The following is a 16,124-nucleotide window of genomic DNA, read 5'->3' on the forward strand; positions in this document are numbered from 1 at the left end:
AAATTATTAACTTGCTCTTTCATCTGTGTAAAAGTGAGGTACCCATCTATAACCACAGCTGGAAAAAAAATATAATCTGTGTTCTCTTTTATAAGGGAAAGTGAAAACCTCAAAAATTCCCATTTTTGGGGTGGCAGCAATTTTTCTTTAAGCATAAGGAGACCTGGTGCCTCCTGGCCGCAGTAGGAAGCCGACAGGGAAGGAGCCTGGGAGTTGGCTGCGTGGTGAGAGCCGGGCACCGCGGCCGGCAGCAGGCAGGTGCCTCCAGCACTTCGAAACAAACGAAACAGTTTGGCTCAAGCTTCATCTGCCTTGCTGTTTCATGGGGCCTTCCAGCAGCCTCGAAGCCTCTGGGAGCCACCGCGCTGTAGTGACCCGCTCTGCTGCCAAGCTGGGGCTGCATAGCATCGTGGTTCCCAGCAAGAGGAGCTTTTAGAGAAGAGCAACGGGAAACGTATTGACCGTCTTTCCCCTTTCCTCCTTCCTGGGGCTGCAGCAGTTGCTGCGATGTTAAAACTACAGAAGGGGAAAGAGGTGAAATATTCCCCTTTAAGTATTTTCCTTGGAAAGGTCTCTGTTTTTCACTGGGTTATCAAAGCTGAGCTGTATGGGAGTTAGCAGTTTACCCTTCTTTACCCTTCTTTTATTTTTTTTTTTTAATTCTTTTTCCTGCCTATGTCCTGTTTCACTAGATGGTGTTCAGTTTAATTTTTAAATAAGTCCTTACAATGCTGCTTTGATTATGCTAAGCGTATTTCAGAACCGAAATAATTGCCATGCTAGATTTAGCCTCAGCATTTCTGTAATGCTTCTTTTTTCCCTTTTTGGACAAAACTGATTTATTTGTGGTAGGTAGGTATATAATTGGGGTTTAGCTTCACGGCTCCCTGAAGGTATTTCTAGTTGGAAAAATTGCCATTTTATACTTCAAGCTAACAGAGAAAAATGCGCAGGTTCAAGAGAACCAGCAAGACCTCTATGATTATAGGTGTTAAAAAGTTTAATCAGAGGATTTTCATTAATTAGAGAGCTTTTTCCTCACTGCAGTTTCCCTGCCAGTACACAAAAATACCGAGCAATACAAAAAGAAAATCTCTGAGAGTGAATAATACATAAACCATGGCCCCAAGATGGGCGATGCTGGTTCCCCTGTCCTTAATAAACAGCGCACTTGTGTGGATGAGAGCGGAGTTTGCTCCTCTCTTTGGCTGCCTTGGCTTGGAAATTTGTGGACCAAAGTGAGGACAGCCCAGCCTCTTTTCCACTTTTTGTCTTTGTGAATGGAGCCACGCGGTTTCTACTCTCACTCCTTTCGCCTTCATGCCCTTTCATAAACACCAGCACATCCCTGAGGAACTGGGGTCCCTCGGCTCTGACAAAGCAGGTGGGACCATTGACTTTGGCAGCGGTCGGGGCAGGCTTGGTCAAGCCCACCTCTGAGCCCGGTGCCTGCGGCTCCCGGGTAAGCAGTCACGCAGCAGGATGCCTCTTCCCTGCCGTGTTTAGGTGTGTTTCATGTCTGCTTTCCTCAAATAGATTTTTTTTTTTTTTTTTAATATTGCCATGGCTTTCCCCAGAAATGTTCCAGAGGGTGCTTTGTTGGCTGGTGTACGTAAGGCATGCAATGTCCCCGGCACCTGCCATCAGTGTGTTGCAAAAGAAAGGGCCAGTCGCTGATTTTCTGAACGGTCTTACTTTTTTTGGTCCAAAAGAAAAAGATCTAAGATACTGGTTGACAGGTTACATAAAGTGTGTATGTTAAATGTTCAAGTTTATGTGCATTATATATATATATATATATATATAAAATATATATATATATTCAGTTGGGAGTCTGGAATAACTCCAGTATGTGGATTAAGAGTAAACTATTACAGATGATAAAGCACTAAATAAAACATAATATTTATTTATGAAAATGCATAAATGACAAATCACTGCAACAGTTTCATATAGGAAAATAATAATAATAAAAAAGACTATATATAAAAGGAGACACACCTGAGAAAGCAAAGGGTCTGCAGTTGGATAACTAGAGCCTGCCCATTTTCTCCCAAGACTCAAAAAAGCCAGATTTTGCCCTCAAATCTCCTACCCACTGTAATCGATGATACTGTAAACAAATATTTCTAAGGCCGCAAAGCAGCCTAAGGCAAGCTTCGAAGTCGTTTGTTCTGGCACAGTGATATTCAAGTTACCACCTGCATGGCTGACTTTCTGCAGTGCTCAACATGTAATTATTATGGTTTCAGCATGCACAGTGACTACAGGTTAGTACGTTTATTTTGCCAGGTGTGGCCTTCTAACATCACTTCCAGATTTTGGTAGTTTCACAGGGCACGTCGATGAGGGCTTGGAAGTTCGTGGTGGAGATAATCATGGCTTCAGTGCCCGCAGGTCTGGAAATCCAGTTTTCAGATGTAAATCACTGAAGGAAGTTAAGTTTAGTGACTTATTGGCGTAGATAAGATGGCATAGGTAAGTGGGAGAGGAGGGGAAAAAACCCAAAAGTAAGAGAGATGCCATCTAGCAACTCCTATCCTTTCTCTAGCACAAAATTATTTCTGTTAAAGAAAAGGTTGACAATGTAAAGACTAAGAAACTAATTTATGTTCTTTTTTGAGAACCAGTGCCTTATTAAACCTGTAAATACTGTAATTAGAAAACCTGGGGAACAAACTGTTACGTTGTATTTGTTCAAATTGTACATGGTTGTTTTAACACTCCCCCAAATAAAATTGTTTCCATCTGCCCATGAAAGAGATTGCTTTTACTTCTATTTACTTTTCATGTGCTTGAAAAGCACCACCTTTGGGTTTCATTTCCCTAGCTAGATTATTTTGACCGTGCCTCATTTTATTTATTTTTTTTATAAGATTTTTCTGCTGAGCAAACAAGTAAACAGTAAGATGTTGCATATGCTTCCACTGGCATAAAAAAAGCATCACCCCTTTCACAACTCAGTAAAGAGAGAAATAGTAATTAAAATAGTGTTATCACTAATAGAGCAGTTACTCGCATTTTATGGCTGATTATGCAAATCTATAGAAATTTGGCATTGACATAATATTTTTGTGAGGGCCCCCCCTTCCCTTCTTTCCCTCACATATTTATGAATTGCAGCTACTATTTTTAATAGCACAAGAGGCACAGGAGGTAATCTGTGCACAGACTGAAGCTAGATTTTCCAGACGCGTGCTTCAGGAGAAAAAAAGTTGCAGCCTACATATACTGCATCAGCTGAAATGTGGCCTTGCTTAGTTCTGAGAGACATTGGAGCGTGTGTTTCTCCACATCCATGGAGGTATTTTTATGTATTTGTATTTATGGCCTGAGCTCTCTTCTCATTCTGCAGTGCTGTGTTTGAGCATGCAGTGCTTCCTAATGTGTAATTGCCAGTTATTTTCAGAGAAATGTGTCAACAGTGATTTTCCCTTGAGCCACCTCTTGCCAGTGACTAACACAGACCCAGCAGCCCTCCTGCTTTGCCCTGGCCTGTCTGGGATCAGCAGTGGGGCGTTCTGGTTATTCTCCAGCAGTGTTTCCATAGTCCCTTGGCCAGGCCATGTCTAGGTGGGAAAGCCCAGTGCTTGCTCCACGTTGTCCCTGGCATGTCACCGTAGGCCATAGTTTTGGAGCTGTTCTGCTCCCCTTGGCCACACAGCGCTGGTGCTCCAGCACCACCCGTCCAGGCTGCACCTTCTCCAGCATGTTGGCAATAGGTGTTTCTGGAGCCGCCTTCTGTTCCTTTGCTTTTTCCCCTAACTTTCTAGGTATGGCTTTTTGGGGCAGTCCTAGGCTCTGTTCTCATTTTCTTTCCTCTCCACCTTGCTAGGCTTAGTTACCCTTATCTTGTGCAGCCGCAGGCAATGCGGGGACCGTTTCACTTCCATTCAGGGTTGGCAGAGTCACACTACTGTCCCCTGCTGAAACTGGAGCTCTGCTTCCTTGTGAGACACACTGAACCTTGCCTTTCACTACCTGGGAAGGAGAGTTGCAGTCCCACCTTCACATGCAGAAATGCCAGAGCAGACACTTCCAGGAGTCTCAGGAAGAACAGCTAGAGGTGAGGTACCTGAAGAAAAAGTCCCTGAAGATAAGGAGGGAACTGCTTGGCCAATGCAAAGACTGCAGGGTGCGGCAGACCCAGCTCACAGGGGTGTCAGAAACCAAAGGAATCTCGAGCTCAGCAATACATGTAGACAGGGTGGGAATAGTGGGATGGACAGAAAAGAGCTTGTATACTGTGAAAGCTGTATATGGAAAGACAAAATCAGAAGAGCAGACAGACGGACAGACAGAGATCAGGAAATGTAAAAGCAGCAACTGTGTCTGAAGCGGGCATCTTAGTTTTAGAGAAACCAGCCCTGCCTGCAGCTCAGCTCTCATTAGCTGAGGGACCACATGGTGACAAAAGTCACCATTGAAGAAGTTATGCCTCAGGTCCCTTGGGATACAGATTCTCTATTCACATCATAGCTCCACATCCTCTTCATACATCATCTACCTCTTCCTATTAGAAGATAATCATAAAAGAAAAAAATGAATAGTTCTCCCTTCATGCTGCCAAAGGTCCAGTGGCTTTTGGAAGGAGTAAACCTGTCACTGGTGCTTGGCTGCAGCTCTGTGCCATGCTTGATGTACTTGAGCAATGCCCAGGATTTCATCTGGTCTTGGGGTGGCAGGTCTTGGCTCAGTAACCTGCCACTCCTGGCAGTCCCCAGCTCCCTCCCCCATAAGGACCTCCACACGAGTGGGTACTGTGGGGCTGCCTGTGCCCGGCGTCCTGTGAAGACTTACTGCCCGTTAAGTGCAAATAAATTACAGGAGCCAATGGGTAGAGATGGCCCACAACCCATTTTTAGCAGAGAAGCCAGGAAAAGAGGAGCCTTGTGTTAGCAATGCCCTTCATTGCAGAATGAAGAAGCTGGCGGTGTTCTGTGCTTAGGGAGAGCAGCCTGAGCATTTCTTCTGCCTGCCATCTAGTTTGTGTTAAGCCTTGCAATGGGAGGAAAATAAAATAAAGCTACCTTACACCTTGGGAAAAGCTTGCTGTAAATCAAGCATACAGGGGACAGGTTTTTAAAGGTCTGCCCTTTTCCAGCTGGACTGCAGCATGTTACAAACCTGGCAAATGCACTTGTTCTCAGCTTTTGGGCTGTTTGCTGTGTTTGGTTTTGTACATTATCAGAGTGCTGCTGCTTTGGCTTAACCTTGACTTGCCTCTTTGAGGGAGAGCTGCTGAGCGAGCATATAGCGCAGCCGTGCTGGCAGGCTGTGGGTCTGGCACACGAGACGGCAAGGGCTGAGCGTTCCTCAGCACAGCACAGCAGGAGAGCACGAGGGCCAACAGGCAGCCCTTCGTCCCCAGGGGAGGGGATGGGATGGGATGGTGCTGTCCCCGGCAGCGCACAGGCCCCGTATCGCCTCCCTCATGGGTAGGATGAGCTCCTCAGCCCGGGGACGACCCGTTGATGAGGGGCTGGCTCTAAGAGATGACTGTTTTCCCACCACCCCCCCACTCCTCAGCTGGGAGCAGCAGCTGTGCTGGGAATTGCCTCTTGCACCCCCTGAAACCAGAGTTTAATGCTGAGGCTGGTGAGAAACAACCATCATCTCTTGACAGCGGGGGACAGGTGTGAGAAGGGTGAACTTCAGTGTTTGGGCATTTTATCCACCTGGCTAAACTGGACATAAGCAGGTATTGCTGGACAAAATCACCTAGCCCAAGTGGCATTTAGTTTGCCTCCTAGGCATCTGCAACAAGCCCGGTGGGCTGCTCCCCTCTGTAACAAAAAGGCTGGATGCGGGGAGGGGAGCTGAGCTCAGCAGCTGAGGATGCATTTTCTTGCCTGTTGCTTTTCTCCACATTTGCAGCCATGAAACGCAAATCCCAGGAAAACTGTCCGGGGTGAATCCTCCTGTAGCTGCTGGGGTAAAACCCCATGGGGAGGGAGAGGTGGAGGGATTTATGAAGTGCAATGGAACAGCCTGCATAGGCGTGTGGATGTCATGAATGGTATTTTATGAGGGAGACTACGTCACATGGAGTTCTTATGTGCAGATACATTTCTTTTGAGCTGATTTTTTTTTTTAAGTAACTAAATAAAAGGTTCCTCTTTGCTTCCAAGCTTCCAGGAACTAAACAATTGAACACAAGGTAGTGGTGGGTTTTCTTTTTTCCAGTTGCTTATAAATATAATTTATTACCTGTTTAAAAATTCTTTCTTACACTTTGTACATGTCAGGCTGACAGAATAAATGCAGGCATTTACAAACAGAGGGAAGGAGAAAAAGGGAGGGGGGTAAGAGGCACACGCAGAACTAGTAAACCACACCTCCACTGTACAGCAATACAAATAATGCAATGGCTAGCACTTCTCTGGTAGTAAGTCAGTTTTTAGAAAAGGAATTGCATAGAAGATACAGCAATAGGGAAATCAAAACCAAAATAGTTCTCCAGATCTGAATAGCAAAGAAAATGAACCCTGATAGAATTGAAACATGGGAAGAGGAGGGAGGAATGCAATAAACCCTCTTGGCCTGGGTCACACAGACGTTTCATTTCCTATGGGCCCTCCTTTGCTTTAGAAAGGTACCAAAGGTACCATCTTTGCTTTTTCTTTCCCCCCCACTCTTCAACATTAACAGACAGGACACATGTCAGCAAAAAAGTCCAGCACACAGATGTGCCAAAACAGTAATGTCAGGTAATGCCAAACTTCTCTCTCAGCTGCATTGCATACCCTGCTTCAAAGTAGGTCATTGACTCACAGCTCGGGGGGTGTTTTTGCAAGGTTCCTTGCAAGAACTATGGCAGACGAGTATTTTTCTTCTCCTTCTTTCTAATTTTGTTTACTTTCCAGACCAATTTTGCTTTTTATTTGTACTGTTTAAGCTCCCAGATTTGCTGGCAAGCCGTAGCAAGAGCCAGCTGGTAGAAGCCAAAGAAGCTCTCGGGGCTGCATGAGCTATTCTCATGTCGAGGCTATTGTCCCACCAGCTGCAAGCCAGCAGCTGGAAACCAGAGTGCCAGTACTCAGAGAGTCACCTCGCCGCTGCAGGGTGCCCTGCCTGATTACATCCCGCTTCTTCATGGGCACTGAGAAGTTACTCGCGTGCCATGGCATGGGATGCTTTTGGAGAAAAGGGCAGGCCCAGGGTTCAGCACACATAGCAATTCATTTCTTTGTAAGTAGTTGAGGAGACTGAACCACTATTAAAAACGTGTAACCAGCGTCACAGAAAATGTGAAATACCTATTTGGTGCTAGAGGTTTGTGGGAACTCTGGATTATCATTGCCTTTTTGTATAGGCAGAGCTTTTCAAAGGACTTTTGGATAAAGGGATTTTCAGATTTCAGGGAGCAGGTGCCAAGCTTAAAGGACAAGTAAGTAAATAAACTGAATGCTCCTATTTCAAGCAAGGAGCTTGACCTACCAAACTTGAGGGCTCATTTCTGTGGCTTTGGTTCAAGTCCAACTCTAGTTCCTTGCCAGTTTTTACTCTGTTGGCTCTCGATGTACTGCCTATTTGACCTTGCAGCAATGCTACAGCACTGAATTTTGACCTTCACCTTGCCAAGCAAAAGTTGGTCATAACTAATATCTGAGCTACAAGCCTCCAGCAGTAGGTGTCCTTTAATTTCTCCTCTCTGTCTGTATATGTATACACTTCGCATTTCTCCTAAATTCCCACTTCAAGGGGTGGCCACGATACATGCTTCAGCATTTAAAAATCTGCAGTGCAGCTCATTTTATGAACTTAAGGTTTCACTCACAAACTAGGAATGGATTGCGGTGGTGACCCCAAAGTCAATACCTCATTGGAGTCCTTGCGGGAGAAGGGCCAAAGGTTTGGTTTTTCATTCACAAACCACTCTGATCTTTGCACTGCCTGATATTAAGCAAGCCAGCCTGCAAACAATTAGTTACTCTGTGGCCAGATGAGAGCCAGCGTAATACCTGAAAAGACATCTGAACACTCAGTAAGATAGTTTACAAAGTGCCCTGGACACAAGATTAAAAAAACCCCCAACCTCAACAGTATAATCTTGTTTAAGAGTATCCTCAGAACTGTGGTAACTACTTGGCTAGAGCATACGATGGTCTAAGGGCCCCTCCCCCCTTCCCCATACCCCCCCCAAAACAAGAAGAAAAGGAGAACCAAAAAGAAACTATTTTAGGTAGCAATACAAGACATTAGGACACTGTCCACAATGACAGGCTTACAGCATGTAAATACATTTATTCTATATGTAAGCAACAGAAATAGCAAGAAACCCAAGGAATAGACATGTTTTACTCTGTGGGCATCCCAGACTCCAACATGTCTCATGAGTGTCTGCATTTCTGCCAGCGATACGGAAAAAAAAGAGTCTTGGTCTCTCATGGAAGCAAATCCTGACTCAAGAGGCCTTCACTGCCTCAAAATTTTTGAGATTCAGTAAAACAGCACTTAGATCTTGCACTGTTTAGTGAGATACAGTGGATCAGCTGTGATCAGAAAATTCAGAAAAGAAAAAATCCAAACCCCAAACTTATCCTACACACTGACAGCCACCTTTACAAGGACACAACACAAGAAGAACTGAAGAAAAATCAGGTGAAAAGGACTGCCTCTGATAGTGTTTCTCACTTGGAAATTAAAAGTTTTCCTTGAAGTCAGTAGATATTTTCTATATATTTATATAATATATATTATTTATAGCACTAGCAATCAACATGTAATGAAGAGATGGTGTGAAGAGCAGTGAAACTGCTCCAGCACAAAGCCAAGGGTGGACAACTAAAAGGATATGCAGTTAAAATAGTAGTAATAACTGGAGGATAAGAAGCCTGCAGCCTTTTTTTTTTTTTTAAAGTAGATGTGCTTACCTGACACAAAATGTTACAATAATTCTTAAGGGTCGGTTCTGTCTGCCAAACTTATTTGCCATTTTTTTCACTAACAACTGCTCTGTGGGAAAGCCTATTCCCTAACGCTGTTGTGTGCTGTGGCAGCAGTGTGTTGGAGCCAGGCTTAGCCCCACGAGATGGCACTGTGTGCACACAATGCAGGTGGAGGGACTGCTGCTGTTTTTTTTCACCGACCAAAAATAATATCCTGCGTGGATCTGGCCACCCTTGCTTCCCACCGTCCCTCCTTCGGGCAGCAGGACAGGGGTGCTGAGGGGTGAGCACCACTGGCGCATCCCAGAGCCCTCTCCCCAGCTGCACGCCTGCCAGCACGGTACCCCCAGAAAAAAGAAAAAACTGTGAGTAAAATTAACGCGGTGGGGAGTGTCAGGTGAGGTGAGAGCTGCCACGAGCAGTGGTGGCAAAGCACAAGTGAGGACTTGCTGGGATGAAGTGTGGCTCTGCCGAGGAACCGTCCCTGGTACCACCTCCCTGCCCTGCCAGGGCTGGGGCAGCTCGCGTGGCACTGCACTGGGACCCTGCAAAAGCTTATGGAGCAGGGGACAGCGAAACCATCTCGCCTGTGATTGCACTGGGCGAGGGAAGGTTTCTGAGCAGCTGGGATGGAAGAAGAGCAGTTCCACCGCCTAGTGATGGCGATGCTGCTGCCCTAGTGATGGTCTTGACCACCATCTACCTCTGTGGATGCTCCTCTTATTCAGCGCATGCATGCCTTTTCCTCTCAATAAGTGCTGTTTACAGTGATGGTGCAAAAGGTAAATGCCCCAGACTATTTTAAGACTGTTGCTCATCTGTTTTTCCTGAAGGAGGCGTCAGGGCCTAGGTCAGAGAGCTGGCAAAAGGAGCACCGACTCATAGCAATACAGGTAACTATGAGAAACTTTCTGGCAAGGCCCCAGTGAGAAGGGTGCATACGCTGCCCACCTAGTAAAAGCTGAGAGCTGGGCATACCAGTGAGCCTGGGCATCAGCCAACAAAGACTGAGGCAGAGAGGGGAAGGGGCGGAAAGACAGTTCAGTTCATGCACCTGCCTGAAGAGGAGTCACACATGACAGGTGCGGGGGAGAAACACAAACTTAAGTACAACTGGTTTACACCTAAAGATGGCACAGGAGGGAGAAAAGCTGAGACCTATCTTTTAAGAGCCATTTTAGAGCTCTAAGGTAAGTTAAAAAATGTAAGGAAGGGGCAGAGCTGGAAGCCCCAGTCGATGCCTCTGAAGTTGAAAGCCAGATTTCCATTAGCATTACAATGGCCTGCATCAGATGCCCAAGGTGAAAAAGGAGATGGTTGTTTGTGGAAAGGATGCCCTTGGCATCTCCACATTCAGAGAAGGTGGAGCTTACGCAGGCAAAATGCAGACAGATGTTGAAAGTTAAATTGGATGTCTGCTGGTCTCCGGTTTTGACTGAAATGCTGGTTTACAAACTCCCACATCACCTCTTATGAGGAAGGGAGTGCTCTGTGATCGCTGCCCCGCAGTCAATCAAAACCCCACTGGTGTCAGGGAGCTGAGAAATTAAAAACAAAAAGTCCCAAGCCTATGGAAATGTCAAATGGGAAAAAGGTCAGAGGAAATTTTTCCTTTCATTCTGACCAATGACATTTTCAAAGTTACCTTTAAAGGCACAATCTGGAAAGCCTTGAGGAAAAAATAAAACCAAAAACACAAAAGAAAACAAACAAACTCCAGTCTCCGGAAGCAGATGAAGCGGGAATATGTGCGTGGGCAGGCGCATGCATTTGTGCACAACACCAATAACCAGGGCCTGGCTGGAAACCTGGAGTGGACAGGCTGGGAAAGAAAGCGTTCTTTGCACCAGAAGTAGCCGACAGACAAGCCTGGCAGTAAAACTACTATAATCCTATGTGCTGTCATGTACCAAAGAGTCAGTCTTTTCACTGAGCAGAAAATAAAATATGTTTGCAGTGACAACCGAAAAAGCAACAGTTTGCTCCTTTTGCCAAGTTTCTACTTCACCTGTTTGTGGTGACTGAGAGGGACAAACGTCCCCGGTGAGCCAGGGAGGACCTGGCGCAGCGCAGGCAGCAAACTGCAGTACACGGGGTTTCAGCTTCACCACCCCACCACCCTACACTGGCCCACGCAGCAGAGGCTTCCCTGGCTGCCGCAAGCTTGGAAGAGCAGCAGAGAGCCGCTGAGCACATCTCACCCAGAAATGACCCAGCAGGTAACTCCCAGTAGCCCTGACCACCACAGACCTGGGGAGGTGGTTTCAGTAAGAGTATCTGCAGCTCCGGGAGAAGCTAACAAACAGGAGCTGCTGGCTCTCAGACTGCTTCAAAGCAAGACATATGGAGGCCCAGCTGGGATGCACAAATCTGGTGGTCAACGTCAGTGCCTCCAAGTGCTTGCACCAGTGCTCCTGAACCAGTGGGCTACATGCATTTGGACTGGGAGGCCATCACTGGTTCACAGCCACCTCGGGACAGGATTGCTTCTTGGAGCAACCTGGAGGCACCAAGGTGGTACAAAGCATCCCTTGGAGGGGTGCTGGGTTGGAGCCTTTGTGGGTGCAGCTCAGTGACCAGCAGCATGTCACAAGTTTATACCACATTTGCATTGGCCATGAAGCACAGCAATGCTAACGCAAGGTGAGCAACCCTTGTGGGCTAGCAGAGGACTTTGGAGGAGGACTACGATGGCTGGAGAAGGGAAGGACAGACAGCATATAGAGGGACGGGTCCTAGAAGACCTTCAGGAAGGGGACAACAGGTTCCATAAAAATGGGAATTATTCATTCTGCTGCTGACAAAATTAGAAATAAAGTAATAATGGTAATATTATTAATAATATTCATTATAATCCTTGCACTAGATACTAATCAGTAAATAATTATCATAGCAACTTCTCTTTTTTATTTTTTTCTGGGTTTTTTTTTTTTTCCTTTTCCCCCCTAACCACTCTGAATTGCATATCCAGCCCCCTCATACTGCAAAGGGGTGGAAAGCATGTTGTCACATTGTGAATTGGAAATTAACTCTGATCCTACGTTCCCCACTGTCCTACAGCTGTTCTCCACACAGGCTCAGTGGGACTGCTTTGGGGAAGGAAGGGGATGTTACGTGTGTTCCTGCTTAGCACCCAGAGTACCTGCTTTACAGATGCACACCTCTTAAACTCTGATTTTCTTGGTTGTTTTTTTTTTTTCATTTTTTAAGAAGTAGGTCTAGGAAACAGAACAATGACAGGAGGATCATTGTAAGACAATTGATGTGCAGAATTGTAGCCAAAATCTGAATTCACCAGAAACCAATAAGCTGAAACAGCCACAACCAACTGTCCACAGCCTTGTCTAGAATGGCTTTAAACAAAAAATATAAAGAGCCATGGACAGTCTCCTTACCCCTGTCCAGAATTTGATGTAAACAACATCCATAGAAACTGGGATTGTTAAGAAAGTTTATCCATATATCTGGATAGCAATAAAAAGCGTTTCCTAGGAAACTGTAAAATCCTGTACCAAGCAGTGTACAGCCAAGCCGAGAGGAACATTAGGTTGATTTATATTTTCAAGGTACAACTTTGCATGATTTCTTTTAGATCCTGTGATAATGTACAAGGAGAGCACGTGTGAAGGTCAGGGCTGATTTTTTTTTTGTTTGCTTGCTTTCTTCTCTGAAATGTCTCTTGTGTAACTCATTGGTCTGGGTTTTCATTTCAATTCTCATTTGTAATAACAGGGCATTACCGCTCCCTGCGTCTGTCCTTCCTGTTCACACCAAGGCTGCATCAGTAATTTCCTTCTGCTGCCAAAGAAACAACAGTTTCGTGTCTTCCCATTTCTTCAAGAACCGCCGCCAGCATGCTCAGGTTGCCGTCAGGGAAATTCTGGGCTTCCCAGAGATCCAGGATCACCCCAGTGGGACTCGATTTTGTAGCAAAATAATTTAGGTACCTGTAACAAGCCAAAAGGAAACTTGTGTTTTTTGAGCTGCATAAAGGCTACCTGAATTTATATGATTTCAGCCCATCCCCATTGCTGGTGCTGTCAAGGTGCTCATCTCCTGTGCCATCATTCTAACCGGTCTGTACACAGAGCTGCTGTCATTCATCTTCACCAGGACCCTTTTGCACATCCCTCCCGGCAGGGCTTTGCCTCCCGACCACACGCAGGCAGCCCTGCTCACCTGTCCAGTTTCAGCTTGTGGGCCAGCATCCGCCAGTCGTGGCCCCTAGTCTGGGGCGCGTCCAGGCTGCTGCACAGCTTCTGCCTTATCGGGAGGGGGATGCTGAAAGCGCTGGGCCCTACTATGGTGGTGATGGTGCCTGCTGAGTCCACGGGAGGATAATCGATGCCAGTAGGTTCCTGAGGTTGGAAAGAAAGCAAAAAAACTATAAAAATACATCAGTTCTGTTACTGCGTGCAGAGACGACCATAGAAGTTTATCCTCTGAGATTTAGTGCTTTTACTTGCTTTAGAGGGGAGCAGCCTTCTGCTAATCAAGCATTTATGTTAGTCAGCTGAAAAAGAAAAATATTTATAACTGACTTTAGGGAGACAGCAGATTTTTATTTTTTTTTTTTGAGGGTGAAGGTTACTATGGCTGGACAAAATTGAGCCCAGCTTAATCACTTACCGGAAACAATGAAAGATCAGGCACTTCAACACTTTTCATAGCAAATTGCTATTACTAGGGCAGAACAGGGCCTTCCCAGCCTGGCTGGCAGCCCCCCCAAGCCCTCCCTCACCCACCGTGGAGCCAGCACTGGGCTCACACTGCTGCCATCCCTTTGACAGCACCTGTGCTCTCCAAAGCCGCTGATGCAGCACAGACCACGGAGCGATGGCTAACACCGCCCCAGGCACAAGCTGATCCCTCATTTTCATGCAGCTTTAACTCTGTGCTGGAGATAGACGGAGCATGTGCACTTGGCAGGGTGGGCGGCTGTTGCCCTCCTCCCCAAGACCAGCACTATGCTTAAAGGTGGCAGAAGCAGTGCTTCAAGGGGAAAGTCACCTTCACAGTCAGCCTGTCCCCTGTGGGTACAAGGTTGAGGCTCTCTGATGTGGTCCTCCCAGGTGGGAGGCTCCCCACGATACAGCTGTAACGTGGTGCCCCCCACCCCGGCAATAACAAGCGGTTGGCACTTCTGGGCAAAGATTTTATCTCTTCCTTGGCCTGGAAAGATTTAACACCCGCAGGTAGGTAGAAAGAGGGGCTCAACAGCTGGGAGGACAAGGGTAGTAAGTTGGTCAATATGTACGGTTGGGTTTGCTTAGGAACAACGATGTCCTGCAGGGCAGCTGAAAGCCTCGCCAAACCCCATCGACACTGGCTGGCCGCCCGATCATGTAGCGGGGACATTCCTCCCACACACAGCGCTTGTCACCTCCAGCTACCAAAGCATGCGATGGAAAAAGCGGCAAGCAGGGCTGGGTCTCCTTTCATGCCTCTCACCCGTCTTCACAATTGCTCTCCTTTGCAGCACGACAGACCTGAGATGAGGCTGACAGAAATGGGGGACCTGCTTGTCTCCACCTCCGCCCAGGTCACAGCCCTGCAGCAGCCAGAAACACCCATGCAAAAGATTTGTTAAATGCCAATTGTTTGCTCCTCTGTGAGGTGCCTTGTTGCTTTGTGTCAAACTGGCTGCTGGGAAGGCCCTGTAAAACCTAAAATTGCCTCAAAAGTAGGCAATGCCTGGTTTAACATGCCGTTGAAAATCCCCCAGGAAGCTTGCTGGAGATTCTCAGAGCCACATGCAGTCTTTGGTTCCCCCCTCAAAAAAGTAGGCGGAGTTGGAAAGGGAAAAGCAATGTGAAATCTGGGAGCAATGAACAGATTTAAACATCTTTTGTCTCCACTCTTTTATCCACAGCAATTAATTCTGTTCCACTCTATAAATATGCTTTTTTAGCCTTTTTTTTTTTTTTTTTTGGAAATGGCACTTTAGGCAATCAGTGAAATTTCTAGCCAACATGGGGGTTTATGCCACACTCTAACGCCTTCAGTTAACATGCCCAAAGCAGTGCCGAATGCATCCCTACTTGAGTGACAAGGCCCTGCATCACAGACCGGCCGCCCCAACTCCCCCGCTTCAGGCAACAAGCTACTGTCCTCAGCTGCCTGGCAGCGGGGGTGAAACGACACGTATGCCACCGCTGCTGCCTGCAGGCTAACCCGTGCCAGCAGGTCAGGGTGGTGACCGGTGGCATCACAGATGGATAACCTTTTTTATTCTGGGCCAAGGGATGCAAGCGACACTTTGAGGCAGTGCTGGCCCAACTCTTGAGGTGGCCTGCTGCCCCAGGTGCATCGGGATGGCTTTGGAGGGAGCCCAGGTATCTGTGGAGGTGCCCTGGGGCTCCTTCATGTAAGTACTGACAGCACAAGGTAAAAATGGGGGCTTCAAAAACAAACGGTGGGAGACCTTTACCTCATTTTTTTTCTCTTGCCTCACAAATTTGCTTGTTTTGGTACTCATTGCATTTGTATTTTTGAAGTCCCAGTGGAAGACACTGTATAAAGCCAAGATAAGACAGTTTCATCTGCAGAAGGTTTACATCCTTTATAGGGGACAAAAAATAAAGCCCATAAAGGGATAATGCAGGAAATCGTGTTACTGTATTTTTACCATGGGGTGACAGAGGCAGATCCAGCAACGAAGAAAGGCACCAGCATGGTCCTGCAATGCCTAACTGCTAGCTGCCTGCCTCCCCCACAAGAAAGGTATAATGTGCGCAATTTGAAATCACCAGAAGCAAACCAAACCAGACACCATCTGAAAACAGAGGAGTCCAAAACACACCCGTACATGACCTAGTTAGTCACCAGAAGGAAGCGTGAGGAACCACAACTAGGATTTCCTGATTCCTGGTCCAGTGCCTTTATGACAACAACCCCTTCTTCTTACACCTCTATAGGCAATGTTTTCCAAGTTGCTGTTATTACACCTCCAGGTAACTTTTGTCATCAAACCACTGAGTTTTATGGTTTTTTTTCTAGTAACAAAGTGACACAACCCTGTGTGCCAGCCCTTAGCAGCCCAAGGTCCTCCTGCCCCTCACTTGGGCTCAGGAACCAGGAGGAGCAATTTTGCAGTAGGCAGCCTTGATAGCAGCAATATTATTTCCTCCCTCTATTCATCCCTGATGGATGGGATTGCAGCACAAGACAAGAATATTATCCTGTTCCCTCTGAATCCATTACCAGGCCCTATTACACACAAGCAGCTGAAGA

General features: G+C 46.5%; 1 protein-coding gene across 3 annotated transcripts in view; it reads right to left on the reverse strand.

Moving 5' to 3' along the window:
* Nucleotides 1-1,881: 1,881 nt before the first annotated feature.
* UNC5C (unc-5 netrin receptor C) overlaps nucleotides 1,882-16,124 on the reverse strand; it is a 275,298-nt gene continuing 261,055 nt past the window's right edge. For all 3 annotated transcript variants that reach the window (XM_064449976.1, XM_064449975.1, XM_064449977.1), the window contains 2 exons: nucleotides 13,071-13,249; nucleotides 1,882-12,838 (listed from right to left, as the gene is read on the reverse strand). In XM_064449976.1, the coding sequence (XP_064306046.1) occupies nucleotides 12,673-12,838; nucleotides 13,071-13,249 (345 nt within the window). In that variant the 3' untranslated portion in view covers nucleotides 1,882-12,672. The remainder of the gene's footprint in view (nucleotides 12,839-13,070; nucleotides 13,250-16,124) is intronic.

The sequence above is a fragment of the Phalacrocorax carbo genome, chromosome 4 (genome assembly GCF_963921805.1).
Source record: "Phalacrocorax carbo chromosome 4, bPhaCar2.1, whole genome shotgun sequence".
In the NCBI taxonomy this organism is placed as follows: domain Eukaryota; kingdom Metazoa; phylum Chordata; class Aves; order Suliformes; family Phalacrocoracidae; genus Phalacrocorax; species Phalacrocorax carbo.